This window comes from Lagenorhynchus albirostris, chromosome 14, assembly GCF_949774975.1.
Source record: "Lagenorhynchus albirostris chromosome 14, mLagAlb1.1, whole genome shotgun sequence".
In the NCBI taxonomy this organism is placed as follows: Eukaryota; Metazoa; Chordata; class Mammalia; order Artiodactyla; family Delphinidae; genus Lagenorhynchus; species Lagenorhynchus albirostris.
This window is the reverse complement of record NC_083108.1, coordinates 38954013-38970999: the sequence shown is the minus strand read 5'-3', so window position 1 is coordinate 38970999 and position 16987 is coordinate 38954013. Positions and strand designations below refer to the sequence as shown.

At 38.5% G+C, this 16987-nt stretch overlaps 1 protein-coding gene across 4 annotated transcripts in view; it reads left to right on the top strand.

Annotated features, from left to right (window-relative positions):
* MAPRE2 (microtubule associated protein RP/EB family member 2) overlaps positions 1–16987 on the top strand; it is a 162578-nt gene that overhangs the window by 115966 nt on the left and 29625 nt on the right. For all 4 annotated transcript variants that reach the window (XM_060170224.1, XM_060170223.1, XM_060170222.1 and 1 more), the window contains 2 exons: positions 6814–6959; positions 9822–10035. In XM_060170224.1, the coding sequence (XP_060026207.1) occupies positions 6814–6959; positions 9822–10035 (360 nt within the window). The remainder of the gene's footprint in view (positions 1–6813; positions 6960–9821; positions 10036–16987) is intronic.

The following is a 16987-nucleotide window of genomic DNA, read 5'->3' as shown; positions in this document are numbered from 1 at the left end:
TGTGTATGGTGTTAGGGAGTGTTCTGATTTAATTCTTTTACATGTAGCTGTCCAGTTTTTCCAGCACTACTTATTGAAGAGGCTGTCTTTTCTCCATTGTATATTCTTGCCTCTTTTATCAAAGATAAGGTGACCATATGTGCATGAGTTTATTCTGAGCTTTCAATCCTGTTCCATTGATCTACATTTCTGTTTTTCTGCCAGTACCATATTGTCTTGATTACTGTAGCTTTGTAATATAGTCTGAAGTCAGGGAGTCTGATTCCTCTGGCTCCGTTTTTTCCCCTCAAGACTGCTTTGGCTCTTCGGGGTCTTTTGTGTCTCCATACAAATTTTAAGACTTTTTGTTCTAGTTCTGTAAAAAATGCCATTGGTAATTTGATAGGGGTTGCATTGAATCTGTAGATTGCTTTGGGTAGTATAGTCATTTTCACAATATTGATTCTTCCAGTGCAAGAACATGGTATGTGTCTCTCCATCTGTGTCATCTTTGATTTCTTTCATCAGTGTCTTATAGTTTTCTGAGTATAGGTCTTTTACCTCCTTAGGTGGATTTATTCCTAGGTATTTTATTCTTTTTGTTGCAATGGTGAATGGGATTGTTTCCTTAATTTCTCTTTCTGATCTTTTGTTGTTAGTGTATAGGAATGCAAAGGATTTCTGTGCATTAATTTTGTATCCTGCAACTTTACCAAATTCATTGATTAGCTCTAGTAGTTTTCTGGTGGCATCTTTAGGATTGTCTATGTATAGTATCATGTCATGTGCAAACAGTGACAGTTTTATTTCTTCTTTTCCAATTTGTATTCCTTTTATTTCTTTTTCTTCTCTGATTGCTGTGGCTAGGACTTCCAAAACTATGTTGAATAATAGTGGTGAGAGTGGACATCCTTTTCTTTTCCTGATCTTAGAGGAAATGCTTTCAGTTTTTCACCATTGAGAATGATGTTTGCTGTGGGCTTGTCATATATGGCCTTGATTATGTTGAGGTAGGTTCCCTCTGTGCCCACTTTCTGGAGAGTTATTATCATAAATGGGTGTTGAATTTTGTCAAAAGCTTTTTCTGCATCTACTGAGATGATCATATGGTTTTTATTCTTCAGTTTGTTAATATGGTGTATCACATTGATTGATTTGCGTATATTGAAGAATCCTTGTATCCCTGGGATAAATCCCACTTATTCATGGTGTATGATCCTTTTAATGTGTATTTGGATTCTGTTTGTTGGTATTTTGTTGAGGATTTTTGCATCTATATTCATCAGTGATATTGGTCTGTAATTTTCTTTTTTTGTAGTATCTTTGTCTGGTTTTGATATCAGGGTGACGGTGACCTTGTAGAATGAGTTTGGGAGTGTTCCTTCCTCTGCAGTTTTTTGGAAGAGTTTGAGAAGGATGGGTGTTAGCTCTTCTTTAAATGTTGGATAGAATTCACTTGTGGAGCCATCTGGTACTGGAGTTTTGTTTGTTGGAAGGTTTTTAATCATGGTTTCAATTTCATTACTTGTGATTGGTCTGTTCATGTTTTCTGTTTCTTCCTGGTTCAGTCCTGGAAGGTTATACCTTTCTAAGAGTTTGTTCATGTCTTCCAGGTTGTCCATTTTATTGGCTTAGTGTTGCTTGTCGTAGTCTCTTAAGATGCTTTGTATTTCTGCGTTGTCTGTTGTAACTTTTCCTTTTTCTTTTCTAAGTTTATTGATTTGAGTCATCTCCCTCTTTTTCTTGGTGAGTCTGGCTAAAGGTTTATCAATTTTGTTTATCTTCTCAAAGAACCAGCTTTTAGTTTTATTGATCTTTGCTATTGTTTTCTTTGTTTCTATTTCATTTATTTCTGCTCTGATCTTTATGATTCTTTCCTTCTACTAACTTTGGGTTTTGTTTGTTCTTCTTTCTCTAGTTCCTTTAGGTGTAAGTTTAGATTGTTTATTTGAGATTTTCCTTCTTTCTTGAGGTAGGATTGTATTGCTATAAACTTCCCTCTTAGAACTGCTTTTGCTGCATCCCATAGGTTTTGGATCATCGTGTTTTCATTGTCATTTGTCTCTAGGTATTTTTTAATTTCCTCTTTGATTTCTTTAGTGATCTCTTGGTTATTTAGTAACATATTGTTTAGCCTCCATGTGTTTGTGTTTTTTATGTTATTTTTCCCTGTAATTGATTTCTAACCTCATAGCACTGTGGTCAGAAAAGATACTTGATATGATTTCAGTTTTCTTCAGTTTACTGAGGCTTGATTTGTGACCCAAGATGTGTGTACATTCTCCTAGAGAATGTTACATGTGCACTTGAGAAGAAAGTGTAATCTGCTGTTTTTGGATGGAATGTCCTATAAATATCAGTTAAATCTATCTGGTCCATTGTGTCATTTAAAGCTTGTGTTTCCTTATTAATTTTCTGTCTGAATTATCTGTCTGTTGGTGTAAGTGAGGTGTTAAAGTCCCCCACTATTATTGTGTTACTGTCGATTTCCTCTTTTATAGCTGTTAGCAGTTGCCTTATGTATTGAGGTGCTCCTATGTTGGGTGCATATATATTTATAATTGTTTTATCCTCTTTTTGAATTGATCCTTTGATCATTAGTAGTGTCCTTCCTTGTCTCTTGTAACATTCTTTATTTTAAAGTCTATTTTATCTGATATGAGTATTGCTACTCTAGCTTTCTTTTCATTTCTATTTGCATGGAATATCTTATCCATCCCCTCACTTTCAGTCTGTATTTGTCCCTAGGTCCGAAATGGGTGTCTTACAGACAGCATATATATGGGTTTTGTTTTTGTATCCATTCAGTGAGCCTGTGTCTTTTGGTTGGAGCATTTAATTCATTCACATTTAAGGTAATTATCGATATGTATATTCCTGCTACCATTTTCTTAAATGTTTTGGGTTAGTTTTTGTAGGTCCTTTTCTTCTCTTGTGTTTCCCACTTAGAGAAGTTCCTTTAGCATTTGTTGTAGAGCTGGTTTGGTGGTGCTGAATTCTCTTAGCTTTTGCTTGTCTGTAAAGCTTTTGATTTCTCTGTTGAACCTGAATGAGATCCTTGCTGGGTAGAGTAATCTTGGTTGTAGGTTCTTCCCTTTCATCACTTTAAATATATCATGCCACTCCCTTCTGGCTTGCAGAATTTCTGCTGAGAAATCAGCTGTTAACATTATGGGAGTTCCCTTATATGTTATTTGTTGTTTTTCCCTTGTTGCTTTTAATAATTTTTCTTTGTCTTTAATTTTTGTCAATTTGATTACTATGTGTCTCGTTGTATTTCTCCTTGGCTTTATCCTGCCTGGGACTCTGCACTTCCTGGACTTGGGTGACTATTTCCTTTCCCATGTTAGTGATGTTTTCAACTATCATCTCTTCATATATTTTCTCTGGTCCTTTCTCTCTCTCTTCTCCTTCTGGGACCCCTACAATGTGAATGTTGGTGCATTTAATATTGTCCCAGAAGTCTTTTAGGCTGTCTTCATTTCTTTTCATTATTTTTCCTTTTTCTGTTCTGCGGCAGTGTATTCCACCATTCTGTCTTCCAGGACACTTATCCATTCTTCTGCCTCAGTTTTTCTGCTATTGATTCCTTCTAGTGTATCTTTCATTTCAGTTATTGTATTGTTCATCTCTCTTTGTTTGTTCTTTAATTCTTCTAGGTCTTTGTTAAACCTTTCTTTCATTTTCTCCATCTTTGCCTCCATTCTTTTCCCTAGGTCCTGGATCATCTTTACTATCATTATTCTGAACTATTTTTCTGGAAGGTTGTTTATCTCCACTTCGTTTAATTGTTTTTCTGGGGTTTTATCTTGTTCCTTCATCTGGTACGTAGCCCTCTGTCTTTTCATTTTGTCTGTCTTTCTGTCAATGTGGTTTTCTTTCCACAGGCTGCTGGATTGTAGTTCTTCTTGCTTCTGCTGTCTGCCCTCTGGTGGATTAGGCTATCTCAATAAATGACTAAAATTTTAAGATCTAGTTTCTTCATGCCATTATAATTCAAAATTATAATGAAAAGAACGAATGCATGACAGAATTTAAGAAAATTTTGAGAAAAAGGAGAGGAGAAATTATTCTACGGATAGTAATACATATTATATATGTATTTAAATAATGAAGACTGTGAAACTATCATGGGGACAGGACCTGCCCCCCCCAAAAAAAACCCTTGAAGACACTTTAAATGCATGTATTTGGAAAGTCACAGAGAGAGTAAAATTAGTGCTTCCTCAGTGGGAAAAGTATAGATTATCTATGAAATTATGGTGTTCAACACCTAGCTAATTTTATCAGTCAGCAATTGTGGTTGAAAATAGCAGAAAATAATTCTGGCAAGTTTAAGCAGAGACAGATTTACAGAAATCACATTGGGCAGCTCTCACAGTCAGTGGGGAACCAAGCTCAGAAGGTGACAGCATCCAAAAGATGTGAAGAAACTAGGAATAGATCCTCCCTTGAGCCACTGGACTAGGATGGTTAGGATGCTGCTGTGCTCCTGAAGCATCTGCTAGATCCCACCGCTGCCACCATGACCAAATTCTAATGATCCTTGCATGTTTCACTCACTCCCTTAAGACTCTGAGACCCGGGCAAGAGCATCCAAAGGCAGAGCCTAGGTCACAGGCCTGCATCTTACCCTGGGTGTTGGGAAGGGGATATCTGCCCACTTTTGGTACTGTGGTGAGAGGCAGGGCCCTGGTGCATCAAGTCAGATAGGAAGGTGTCCAAATGCTGGGGAGCCAAAAATTTCCACTAACATTTGGAATAACTAAAATTAGAACCGTCCTTTATATCATAGGCCAAAATAAATTCCACGTCTATTCAGAATGTAAATGTGAAACTTGAGACCATAAAAGTACTTAAGGAAAATACACATGAATATTTATGTAATCTTGGCTTGGGAAAGTTGCTAAGCATGATATAAAAATCAGAAGGCCATTAAAAATGTCAGTAGCGAATATTTAATGATCCAGAAAGGGAACCATGGTCTGTTAAATTTTTTAAAAAATAGAATGTTATATGCCAGAATATTAACAGTGGTTTTCTCTGGATGATGAGACCAGAGATGATTTTTCATTTCTTCCTTCACGCTCTGTATTCAAGTTTGGTGGGGTTTTCTTGTTTGTTTCAAAAGCTGTTATTGCTTTTTAATTTTGGAAGATTTGCTTGCTGGATTTGTACGAACACATAGATACTGGTGTCTCCATAAGTAAATTTTATGCTAACCACTACAAAAGTGAAAATAACTCTTTAAAGAGCAGGTAATGAGACACTTGTGTGTAGACACCCCCATCTGTATAAAAATCATGTTGAATGGCTTTTGGTATTGGCTCCATCTGGTGGCGCTTCAAAAGGAGGACGTGAATAATTGGATGATGGCTGTCAGAATGCCCCCCAAGATTGATGCTTCTCTCACCTCCTCCAGTGTTTTTTGTTTTGGTTTGTTTTATTTTGTCTTGTTTTTAAGAGAACCCATCTGCTTGACTACAAAAGTACCAGTTTGTACTTAGGGTATTGGCATCTAAAGGAAAGCATCACAGATATAAGGATTCTGGAGGTAATGTTTATTGTGGCCTCTATTTCATCACTTTATACTCTTGCCTACAAATTATGAGTTGCCCCACCATTTCCTGTTGTAGCAGCCTTTAGATTCTTAATATCTGGTTCCCTCTTTCCTGGGATTCCTATCTCAGTAAAGGATGCTCAACATCTATTTGACAGAAGAGACCAAGTGGGCTCTTCCTGTGCAAAGGTGAGTCGCCCAAACAGAATGAAAGGCTCCTCACAGAAACCTTGATACCAAAGGATGGAGGAGAACCCTTTATGTTCAGAAAGGCATATCGTTGACACGTTACAGAAACAGACCAAGAGATCTGGAGAAGCAAAGAAAGAAAGAACACAGAAATGGCCATTTGTTCCATTCTCACCACTCAGTTGCTTTTCCTACTTGTAAAAGAAAAATAATCATTCTGGCTTGGAATTTCTAAATGCCTTTAGCCTTTGTGAGTCGATATGTATGATCTTCCTGGGATTTTCTAGTTGATATTGTTATGATCTAAGAGTTCTGCATAAAATGTATATATATATATATGAAAGACTTACTAATATCCTTTTTTCTATGACTGTTTCCTCAGGGAACTCATTGAACATGTCTGTTATTTTTATTTCTCAGTCATAAACGGCATGACTCTGAACTTCTGTAAGTTTCAGCGTCTCCATGTCTCCATCCTTCACGTTAATATAGGAACCTCATTGCTCTGGACTGAAATTAAATCGGTATACAACTGTTCTTGGTGTTAGTTGGCTTCGTTAAATGGTTTCACCTCAGTCACTTTGCAGGGTGGACATAAAACAGCTCGGGCGGCGTATGCATATTTTTTTGAGCTCCATATTTCATGTAGTTTGCTCATGTTGAAATTTTCTGCTATTTTTCTCTTATGTATTTTAATGATTTGGAGCCAGTAGCAGCTAGATGGAAGGAAAAATGTGTTCCTTTTTTTTCTGATAGAAGCTAAGAAGAGTTGTTCATACGCTGATTTCCTTGGTGTTGAAGAATGAAGTTCTGTTCACTGTTTGTGGAATCTGGTGATGCTCTGGTGAACAGCGTCGGTATCACAGTGGTTAGGGATGGGGAAGTGGCAGGAGCTGCATCAAGGCACATCCCTGCCCACCAGCACCCTCCCCTGGTGGATGAGGAGATGTGGGTGCAATGAGGAAAGGAGCACACACGGCAGGAGGGCTGAGGGCTCTGGGCTCCCAGCTCCCTCCTGCCCAGCAACCCTCAGTCGCACGTGGTACAGTCAGACTCACACTGGTCCTTTTCTTGTCTCTTTCCAGGAGCAGCCTACTGCCAGTTCATGGACATGCTCTTTCCTGGTTGCATTAGTTTGAAGAAAGTAAAATTTCAAGCGAAGTTGGAACATGAGTACATTCACAATTTTAAGCTTCTGCAAGCATCGTTTAAGCGAATGAATGTTGATAAGGTAGGAGACACACTTGTACCTCCATAAAATGCATTGTCTTTGCTTAAAATGGTTTTTATGCAGAGATGCAAAAATCCAAAAATGTGTCAATGGGATATATCTTGACATCACTATAGTAGGTTGGGTCCTGTACTGGGCATAAAGCACCAACCCTCACTTCCCATATTTGCATGAGGTTTTTATTTGAGGAGATTTCTAAACTTGTAGCCATTAGACTAAAAACGCTAACAGAAATTATGAGTGCTGAAATGTTGTTAATCTGTATTAGCATTGCAGATGAGAAATCTTTATGTTTGCCAGATGCCACTGTGGTTCTTTGTGTGTTTTGTTTCTTTAAAGAAATAGCATGGTACGGTAGAAATGGCACGGGTTTGAATCCCAGCACCATGACTTGAGCAAGTTATTTAAATTATTTGAGTCTGAGTTTACCCATCTGTAAAATGGGACTAAAACCCCCTTCCCTGTGGTTATGAAATTAAAGTGAGGACTGCTTGTTAAAGTGTCCAGTATATACACTCAGATTCTCACTCAATGTCCATAAAATATTCTTTCACCCACTTTGAACTTCATCATTTTATTCTAGAGTGATACAAATGAAGTTAGACTAGAGTCCTTTTTCCCCCATAGAGGACTATTGCTGAAGCCCCTTCAGGCTCTGCATGTTTCCTGCTATTCAAATACATATTACGTTCATAGTCTTTATTTAGGATATAGCTCTTGGAGAGAACAGTTTGGAAAGAAATGCATTTTGAATAAGGGAAAAGAGAAAAAACAGCAGGGGAGAAATAGAAAGTTTTCTTTTCATAGATAGTAGCAATAAATAGGCTATGGAAATAAAAATTTAAATTTGGGGGCTTCCCTGGTGGCGCAGTGGTTGAGAGTCTGCCTGCCGATGCAAGGGTTCGTGCCCCGGTCCGAGAAGATCCCACATGCCGTGGAACAGCTGGGCCCGTGAGCCATGGCCGCTGAACCTGCGCATCCGGAGCCTGTGCTCCGCAACGGGAGAGGCCACAGCAGTGAGAGGCCCGCGTACCGCAAAAAAAAAAAAAAAAAAAAAAAATTTAAATTTTGGGTTATAAGAGATAGAGGTTAAAAAGGAAAGAAAAGTTTGCTGAACTCTATATATTTTTTAATTTATGCAATTAATATCTTCCTAAATCAAAGCATTCTTATCAAAATATTAAGAAAATTTTGGCTTCTCATTTTCTCACAATTTTTATTGCAAAACATATATCCTCTTTAACATTTTAATTTTTTGACTCCTTTTCAACTTGATATCCTTTGCTGTGGTTAATTTCCAATTAGCTCCTTCTGTATTTATTCAAAACCAGAGTTATATAGATTCTTCTTCCTTACTAGCATCACTTCTCTGTACACTTCTGTATCATTTTTCTATACATGCTTCTAGATCAAAAAGGAAAGAAACACCCATTCATAGGTTTATTGACGGAACTTGCTATGTAACAAAGTTGGGGACTCCATATCTCCGTAGAAGTGTACACTCAAGAGAGTGGGTCAGCCATTGTTAAGAAATTTGAAGATAGGGAATTCCCTGGCAGACCAGTGGTTAGGACTCCCAGCTTTCACTGCCGAGGGCACAGGTTCAATCCTGTGTTAGGGAACTGGGATCCTGCAAGCCACGGTGTGGCCCAAAAAAAGAAAAAAAGAAATTTGAAGATAAAATTCTTGTACTGGAGGAACACTGACCTTTATGACCTTTGTTGGCCTCTCTAGCTTAATATGCTATGATTCTACCCAAAGATCCTGGTATAGAGACAGTGATCCCTGTTCATGTTTGTCATAGCCTGTGACAGCACGTGGGAAGCACATGTACAAATATTTCCTCGCCACCTCAGATTTTGAACTTATGACCCCGGAACTTTCATTTTGATAGGAATTGCTAAGTCAAGTCAACAGAAGTTAAGTGCCTGCTTTGAATGGCTAATGCATCATCATCATCTAAAACTGTTTATAAATGTTCACGTTTGGCAGAGAGCAAAATATAGTAGCATGTTAATTAAAGGGCCTTATGCTCCAAGAAGGCACTTTCTAAAACGATCACAATACCAGCATAAACAAAACTTATAAGTCAGAAAACATGAAAATACTTAAATAGTACAATGAAAAGACCTCGAAAGGGAATACTGATTGGCTCTTTAGACTGCCCTTTAAAAACACTTAATTTACACCCAGTCTTGATAAGATAGTTACAAAATACAAAAAGAAACCTGTTTAAGACGTGTACCCCCCTGGCACATTAACTGTGTTCCAGTGTAACCCATGAATTACTGAGCCCTGTTTTGTGGTTAGTTGTTTTTATTTTATGCTTGTCTCTCTACATTGTAAAGACACTCCATGAAAGCTCATTTTGTTTCATAGGAACCGTTAGATTAGTGTGAGTTTTCATTGACTTGAGTCTTATTCATTCGTACTCTCTAATAGCTACAGTCCTTTTAAGAGCTTATTCCAACACAGCTAGACCAAGTGTTACAAAGAAATAAGGAAAACCTTTCAACCTTGAAACAGCACAACATCCCAGACCCATGTTTTGGGGGGGATATGCTTTGGCAATAAACATTCTACGAAGAGGGTCAGCCCCTCTTGACAGCTCAGGGTATTCCTTGTTTCGTATGGTTTGTTCAGATGTATTAAATATTCCAGGAGAACCAACTACGACATTTTAATTTTTCTTTAATATAATGAAAAATTATATGAATTCTGGAGTACCACTGGCTAAGACACTGGGGGAGAGGCCAGCAGACATGAATTGCAGGTGTAAAGTTATATTTAGGGAACACTTCAGTTGTATTCAATACAAACAAGGCTGAGGGTCGTGACTCACCAGGTGATTTTATATTGCAGGTAATTCCAGTGGAAAAGCTCGTGAAAGGGCGTTTCCAGGACAACCTGGATTTTATTCAGTGGTTTAAGAAGTTCTATGATGCTAACTACGATGGCAAGGAGTATGACCCCGTAGAAGCACGACAAGGGCAAGATGCAATTCCTCCTCCCGACCCCGGCGAACAGATCTTCAACCTGCCCAAGAAGTCTCACCATGCAAACTCCCCGACAGCAGGTACCGTAACAATGAAATCCTAGAGTCACTTTCACAGGCCCTCCTGCGCCGTACTGAGAACCGATTTACACTTTTAAATATGGATCATCTTCTATAATCCTTCAGAGGAAATTCATGAAATATCCATCCTGTCTCCCGTGTGGGCAGTGCCAATTTCTATGTGACAACATTCAGCAAGACCTCACTTAGCCAACTTCATCCCAAAGTGGAGTCACTGAGGATAAATACCTAGAACTTTAAAAAATGTTTTAACTATTTTAGAGAAAAATCTTTCTAAAATACATTACAAACATTCTTGTGTAGAAAACAGACTTTACCAAGCAGAATGTGTTCTTGTCCGATGAGGGTCATTAGTATAAACATCAGCTGTGATACTGCAGAGTTAAACGATGAAATCCTCAGAAACCATGTTTTTCCATCCTGAACACCAGTGTTCACACTTGTTAAGTCAACAGCCTTAATTCTGTAAGAATGCAAATTCCTTATTTATGCCCAACTTCCAATGAGAATTATTAGAAATGATTATAACAAGACTAATACTAAACTGTGTGGACATGTGTCTGGAACTCAAGGAAGTGTCGGCTAGAGGTAAACATTGGTGAGTCTTCCATATCCAGGTAATTGAAGCTGGAAGTGAGTCCCCAGTGAGAAGGGTAGAGTCCCTGAGGAACTCGAACATTTAATGTTTTGGTAGAAAAGGAAGGGCTTACATAGGACCAGGGAAGACACCAGAAAGATTGAAAGAAATGAAGGAATGACGTGTCAGGGAAATAGAAGGAAGGGAGCAGAACGGTCACCAGTGTCTAAATCTGCTGAGGAGTCAAGTACAACGAGGACTGGAAGGGTCCTTTGGGGTCACTCAGTGGAATGATGGGTCCAGGAGGGGGCTGAGGAATTGGAGGAAGGAAACTGAGACAGCATAAAAATCCAACTTCAACGCCATAGAATAAATACGCTTAAATGAAGCACAGATCTTTGGGAATACATACATTTAAGAGGCAAGAGGAAAAAGAGGAAGCTGAGAAAAGGAGGAACATCAGGGGAAAAACCAGCTCAACATCAGAGAACAAACAGTAGGACGTTTTTAGAAAGAGGGATCACCAACAGCGCTGAGTATTAATTGTTGGAGAGATCAGATAGGATGAAGCCTGAAAATAGTCCAAAGAAAGAAATCTGGCTCCTGGGAGGTGATTAAGAGTTCTTTAGAGAATTGGTCTGTAGAAATGCTGAATCCATACACCTAGATGGCAGCGGCTTATTAACAAGGGCATGACACACAAACGTGAAAGTGATGCGAGAGGAGATTCCACCTTCACCAAATCAGGAGAATAAGTGGAGGAAATAAAAACATTTTGTTGGTGTCGGGGAAAAAGCTGACAGTTGCTTTAGGAAGTAAGATTGGGGAGAGAACGGTATTGTCCTCGATTTGATTTTGTTTGCTTTTAGGACACGGCACAAGGAGCAGGTTTATAAGATGGGAGAAAGGTCCGTGAGAAGGAATAATAGGAAAAAGGAGGGGAAACTGGTGGAACAATGACCCTGGGGCTGGAGGGAAAAAATGGGGTCAAGGGCATCGAAAGAGATTTGGCGAGGAAAGGGAATGTTTACCTTTTTCAGAACAGAAGTGCTGGGAAGAGTTTGGGTAAAAATGAAGCCACAGGGAGTTTGGGGAACAAAAGTTTATTGCAGTTCAAACGGGCCTTCAGCTTTTGTCAGAAAGTGTCATTATTCTAGGACCAGGATAGAGAAGGGGAGTGGTGTGTCTCCTTCAGAGCTGGGGAGACACAGGCAGATGGAGTTGGGGGACAGGAAGGTAGGAAAACCAAGAGCAGCTGGTAGCTCTCACCGCAAGCTCTTTTTCTGCAGCTGCTAATGATGTACAGATTCATCTTGAAACTCAGCTGCTACTTTTTCAAGTTTTCAGCAGTGGAACCGGACAGGCCTCAGAACATTTTTCTTCTACAGTCATAACGTGTCCTTAAATTGGCACCAACCATTCTAACCCCACCCCGCCCCCAAACAGAACTGTCATTATGCTGCCTTGGCCTCATTTTCAAGGAATTCCCTCATCTGTCTTTCACAAAAGCCACAGAGAAACTTGTGCCATTTTGATAGAAAGAATGTCCATGAACCTGGAAAAGAAATACGTTGTTTCCAGAGCTTAACTTCTCTGGTGACAAAGCTCAGGAAACACATTAAAGTCAGCAGATCATAAATCTGGTTTTTAATGTTCTGGAAGACAGTATTGCCAAGGCTTGTGTTCCTGATACCTCGACCATGTTTACCTCATTGGTCTTAATCAAGGAGGAAGGATATTTCCAGAAGTCAAACCAGTCAGATGGTTTTTTATGAGACATGTTCTGACTCTTGGACATGGTGGGGTAGTAAAACTATACTGAAAAAATTCTAGCAAGGTATACATCACATGTAGAACATTGTTTTAAAAGCTATAATAGGAGAAAGGCTCCTATAAATACAGTGAGACCTCATTTTTTTCTAGAGGTCATGTATCCAACTCTTGGGAAAACAGCCAAGAAAGTGTGAGCCAGAACGTCTTCTAAAAGTCAGAATAGGTGTTGTAAAATCTGTGCTATAAAATTCATACACTTTACTCTTTCCACAAGGGAGAGTTCCTAGAATACTTACCCAGAGTCTGTTTGCTCTTTCTTTTATATATACTTATTTATTTTTAAAATTGACATCTAATTGACGCACCACATTGTATTAGTTTCAGGTGTACAACATAGTGATTTGGCATTTGTACACATTGCAAAATGATCACCACAATGATTCCAGTTACCATCTGTACCATACAAAGTTAATACGATATTATTGACTATATTCCCCATGCTGTACTTTACACCCGCATGACTTATTTAGTTTATAACTGGAAACTTGTACTTCTCGACCCCCCTTTATTTGCTCTTTCTTGACTTGGATATAATTATAACAAACATGGGGATATGGTTTCTCAGCGTGTATCTTATTAGGGCAAGGAGTATACTGATAGCACTACAAAATGTGAACATCAGTCAAAGAAGAGCCAAAAACTCTTAATGAAACCTTATAAATAGTCCAGCAGCCTGAGATCTCTATTGCTGAATGAAAGAGCTCCGTGTCTCTCAGTAGCCCTCAAGATCTGTGTGACACCAGCATGTACTAATCGATACACTCAGAGTTCTCTTCTAATCCTTAAGATTTTAATTTTCTATTTATAATCATCTCTCCCATGAATTATTTTACAGTCTCTAAACTAGCCTGTCTGCCTCTGGTCTGAAACCATTCGAGACCATCCTCGTCGTACATAAGTCTGATTGTGTCCATCCAAAATTTAAGACAGATTAAAGTGTTTGATGAGGTGAGGGTCAGCTGTCTGGGAAATTCACATATCTATGCCAGTCATCTCCCAGTGATGCCAGGTCAGTAGCATTCAGCAGTAATTTCTGTGCCCATCTCTAGGCCTTGGCCGTTAATCATCTGTATTAGTGGAAACAAGCAACGTCTGGTGTAATCGAAAACAGGAGATGATCTTTAATTATTTTTTCCTTTTGGCTTTGGGATATTTGGTTCATTTTGCAGTGGCTTTCTCTCTCTCCAAATATATCCTTAAACTAATATTAAAAGTCATTTGCATGTCCTGACTATAAAACGTGCTAGATTTTTCTGCCATTTCAGTATAGACACCAGTATTCCGTGGATTCAGAGAAGCCATAGAACCCGTGTCTGTGTGTAAGTCTGGGTGACTTACCTGGGCCGTAACAAGCTTCAGCATGAGCAGAGGCTGTCGCTAAGGGTGGATGGCTGCCTGGCAAGTCTTATTCTGTCTACATCCTGAGGAATTGCGTCTTGAATTGCTTTTGATCTCCCAACAAGGAGCATATGTTAAAATACACATTCTTATAATGACAGATATCTATTAAGTGCATATGTCATCGTGAGTCATGATGTTTATAAATTTATTGCTATGAGCCATATCTGCAACTCGAGATAGCTGTCAGCGGGATCAGTTTTTATGTGTGAGCACTTAACTAAACTTAAAACGAAATTTGAGGTTGCGGTTCCTATAGCAACCACAGCTTAGACATGTTGCAAATCCACATATATTAATGCATTGAAATCAAACTCCCATATACAAATATAGTGTGATGGATTTAGAGTTGCTATGGAAATTGATTCTGAGCTTTCTCTTTTCCTTAGGGACTTTCCTTTAGGCATTGTAGCCTCAAAATAAGATTAGTAGAAATACTAGAAAAATGATTTCAAAAAGGAAGCAACCTAAGAATTAGAATTGAATAGAATAAAGCATTTGAATGATCATAATTAAATTCCTACATGGAGATTTAAATAAATCCTAACAGCGACTTTCAAAAACTGTATTGAGTATATGAATACTCTCACTCTTAATTATCTTTGATTTTGGGTTCTCTAAGGCTGTTCCTACAACCTTAACAAAGTGATTATGTTTATTGATTTTATTTGTTTACCAGTGTTTGCATATTCTTTGAGTACCTGAAATTTAAGTAAGCATCGCCTATCACCTTTGCGGAAAGAAGAGTTGCTTTTACTTTCCCCAAAAGTTTGGGGGTTTTGGGGGGTTTTTTTTAGGAGAAGCAATGAAATGTAGCAGTTTACAGTGGGGTTTTTTATCCTTGTTCTGATCTTGATTTTCTGGCCCAGAATGTGGTCTCCCTTGGTCAGTGTCACTTGAAAAGAATATGCATTCTGCAGTTGTTGGTCGTATGGTGTTTTAGAAATATCAGTATCAAGGTAGTAGATGGTGTTATTCAGATCATCTCTGTTTTTACTGATTTGTTGTTGTTGTCTCATTCTAACAATTGCTGCAAAGAGAGTGTTAACATTTATTGTGGAATTACCGGTTTGTCCCTTTAATTCTCTCAATTTTTGTTTCCTGTATTTAGGGCTCTGTTGTTAGATGCATAGATATTTCTGATTGTTGAGTCATGCTGATGAATTGACCTTTGTATTTTATAAGGCTTCCCTCTTTATCTTTGGTAATGCTCTTTGTCTTGAAGTCTATTTTATCTAATTATTAATATAGCCACTCCAGCTTTCTTATGCTTACTGTTTGCGTGGTGTATCTTTCTCCATAATAGGTAAATTTCCACCTATCTTTGTCTTTATATTTAAAGTGTGTCTCTTACAAACAGCATGTAATTGGGTCTTGCATTTTTTATTCATTCTGATAATCTCTGGACATTGGAGCATACAGTCCATTGTTAATGTAATTATTGATTTGGTTGGATTTAGATCTATCATTTGTTTTCTGCTTGTCCCCTTTGTTTTTTGTTTCTCCGTTTATTTTTTCCTGTTGGCTTCTGAATTTTAAAAATATTTTTTAGCATTCCATCTTAATTTATCCATTGCCTTTTTAACGGTACCGCTTTGCATTGATTTTCTTTTCCAGTGGCTGTTCTAACGATTACCGTATATATTCTTACCTTTTCACAGTGTACTTAATATTTCATGTAAAATGTGGAACCCTGGCAACGCTTCCCTCCACTGTCGTTTGTTTTGGCTGTCATATGTGTTACATTATAAACCCCACGAGACAGTGTTATAACTTTTGTTTTAAATCAACACTGTCTGACATCGTGGCTTGTGAGCACTTGAAATGTGCTTATTCTGCCTTGAAATGTGCTGCAGGTATACAATGCGTGCTGAATTTAGAAGACTTGGTATGGGAAAAAATATAAAACTAGTTAATAATTTTTATATTGATTACACATAGAAATTATAATTTGCATATATTGTGTACATTTTGCATATATATTAAAATTCATCTCAAGATTTTTTTTAATGTGGCTACTAGAAAATGTTTACTTACATGGTTCCCATTATATTTCTATTAGGCAATGCTGCTTTAAATAGTCATATGAATTTTAAAGATATTAAGAGAAAAAACTCATTTATTTTTCATATTTTTACCATTTCCAGTGTTCTTCATTCATTCCTGAACATCTGAGTTCCCTACTAATTTAATTTCTCTTGAGACTGAATAACTTTCTTCAGCATTTCTTGTAGAGCAGGTGCAATGGCAACAAATTCTTTTAGTTTTCCTTTTTCTATGAATGTCTTTATTTCACCTTCATTCTTTTGTTTTTTAAACTTCTGTGCATCAAAGTACACCTTTTTTTTAATTTAATTATTTATTTATTTATTTACGGCTGCGTTGGGTCTTCATTGCTGTGTGCGGGCTTTCTCTAGTTGCGGTGAGCGGGGGCTACTCTTCGTTGCAATGCACGGGCCTCTCATTGCGGTGGCTTCTCTTGTAGAGCGCGGGCTTCAGTAGTTGTGGCTCGCAGGCTCTAGAGCGTAGGCTCAGCAGTTGTGAGGCACAGGCTTAGTTGCTCCGCGGCATGTGGGATCTTCCTGGACCAGGGCTTGAACCTGTGTCACCTGCATTGGCAGATGGATTCTTAACCATTGTGCCACCAGGGAAGACCTCACCTTCATTTTTTTTTTTTTTTTTTTTTTTGTGGTACGCGGGCCTCTCACTGTTGCGGCCTCTCCTGTTGCGGAGCACAGGCTCCGTATGCGCAGACTCAGTGGCCATGGCTCACGGGCGCAGCCGCTCCGCGGCATGTGGGATCTTCCCGGACCGGGGCACGAACCCGTGTCCCCTGCATCGGCAGGCGGACTCTCAACCACTGCACCACCAGGGAAGCCCCTCACCTTCATTCTTAAAGAAAATTTTCCTAGGTAAAGAATTCAGACTGATCTTTTATTCCTCCCTCCCTCCTGTTAAAGATATCTTTCCACTATCTGTGACCTCTAGAGATAAGAAATGCATACTCATTCTAATCACCTTCCCCTATAATGATAAGTTGTTTTTCTCTGGATGCAGTCAAGACTCTTTATCTGTGGGTTTCAGTAGTGTGGCTATGATGTTCTCTTTGAACTTATCTTGTTTTGGAGTTCATTAGACTTCTTA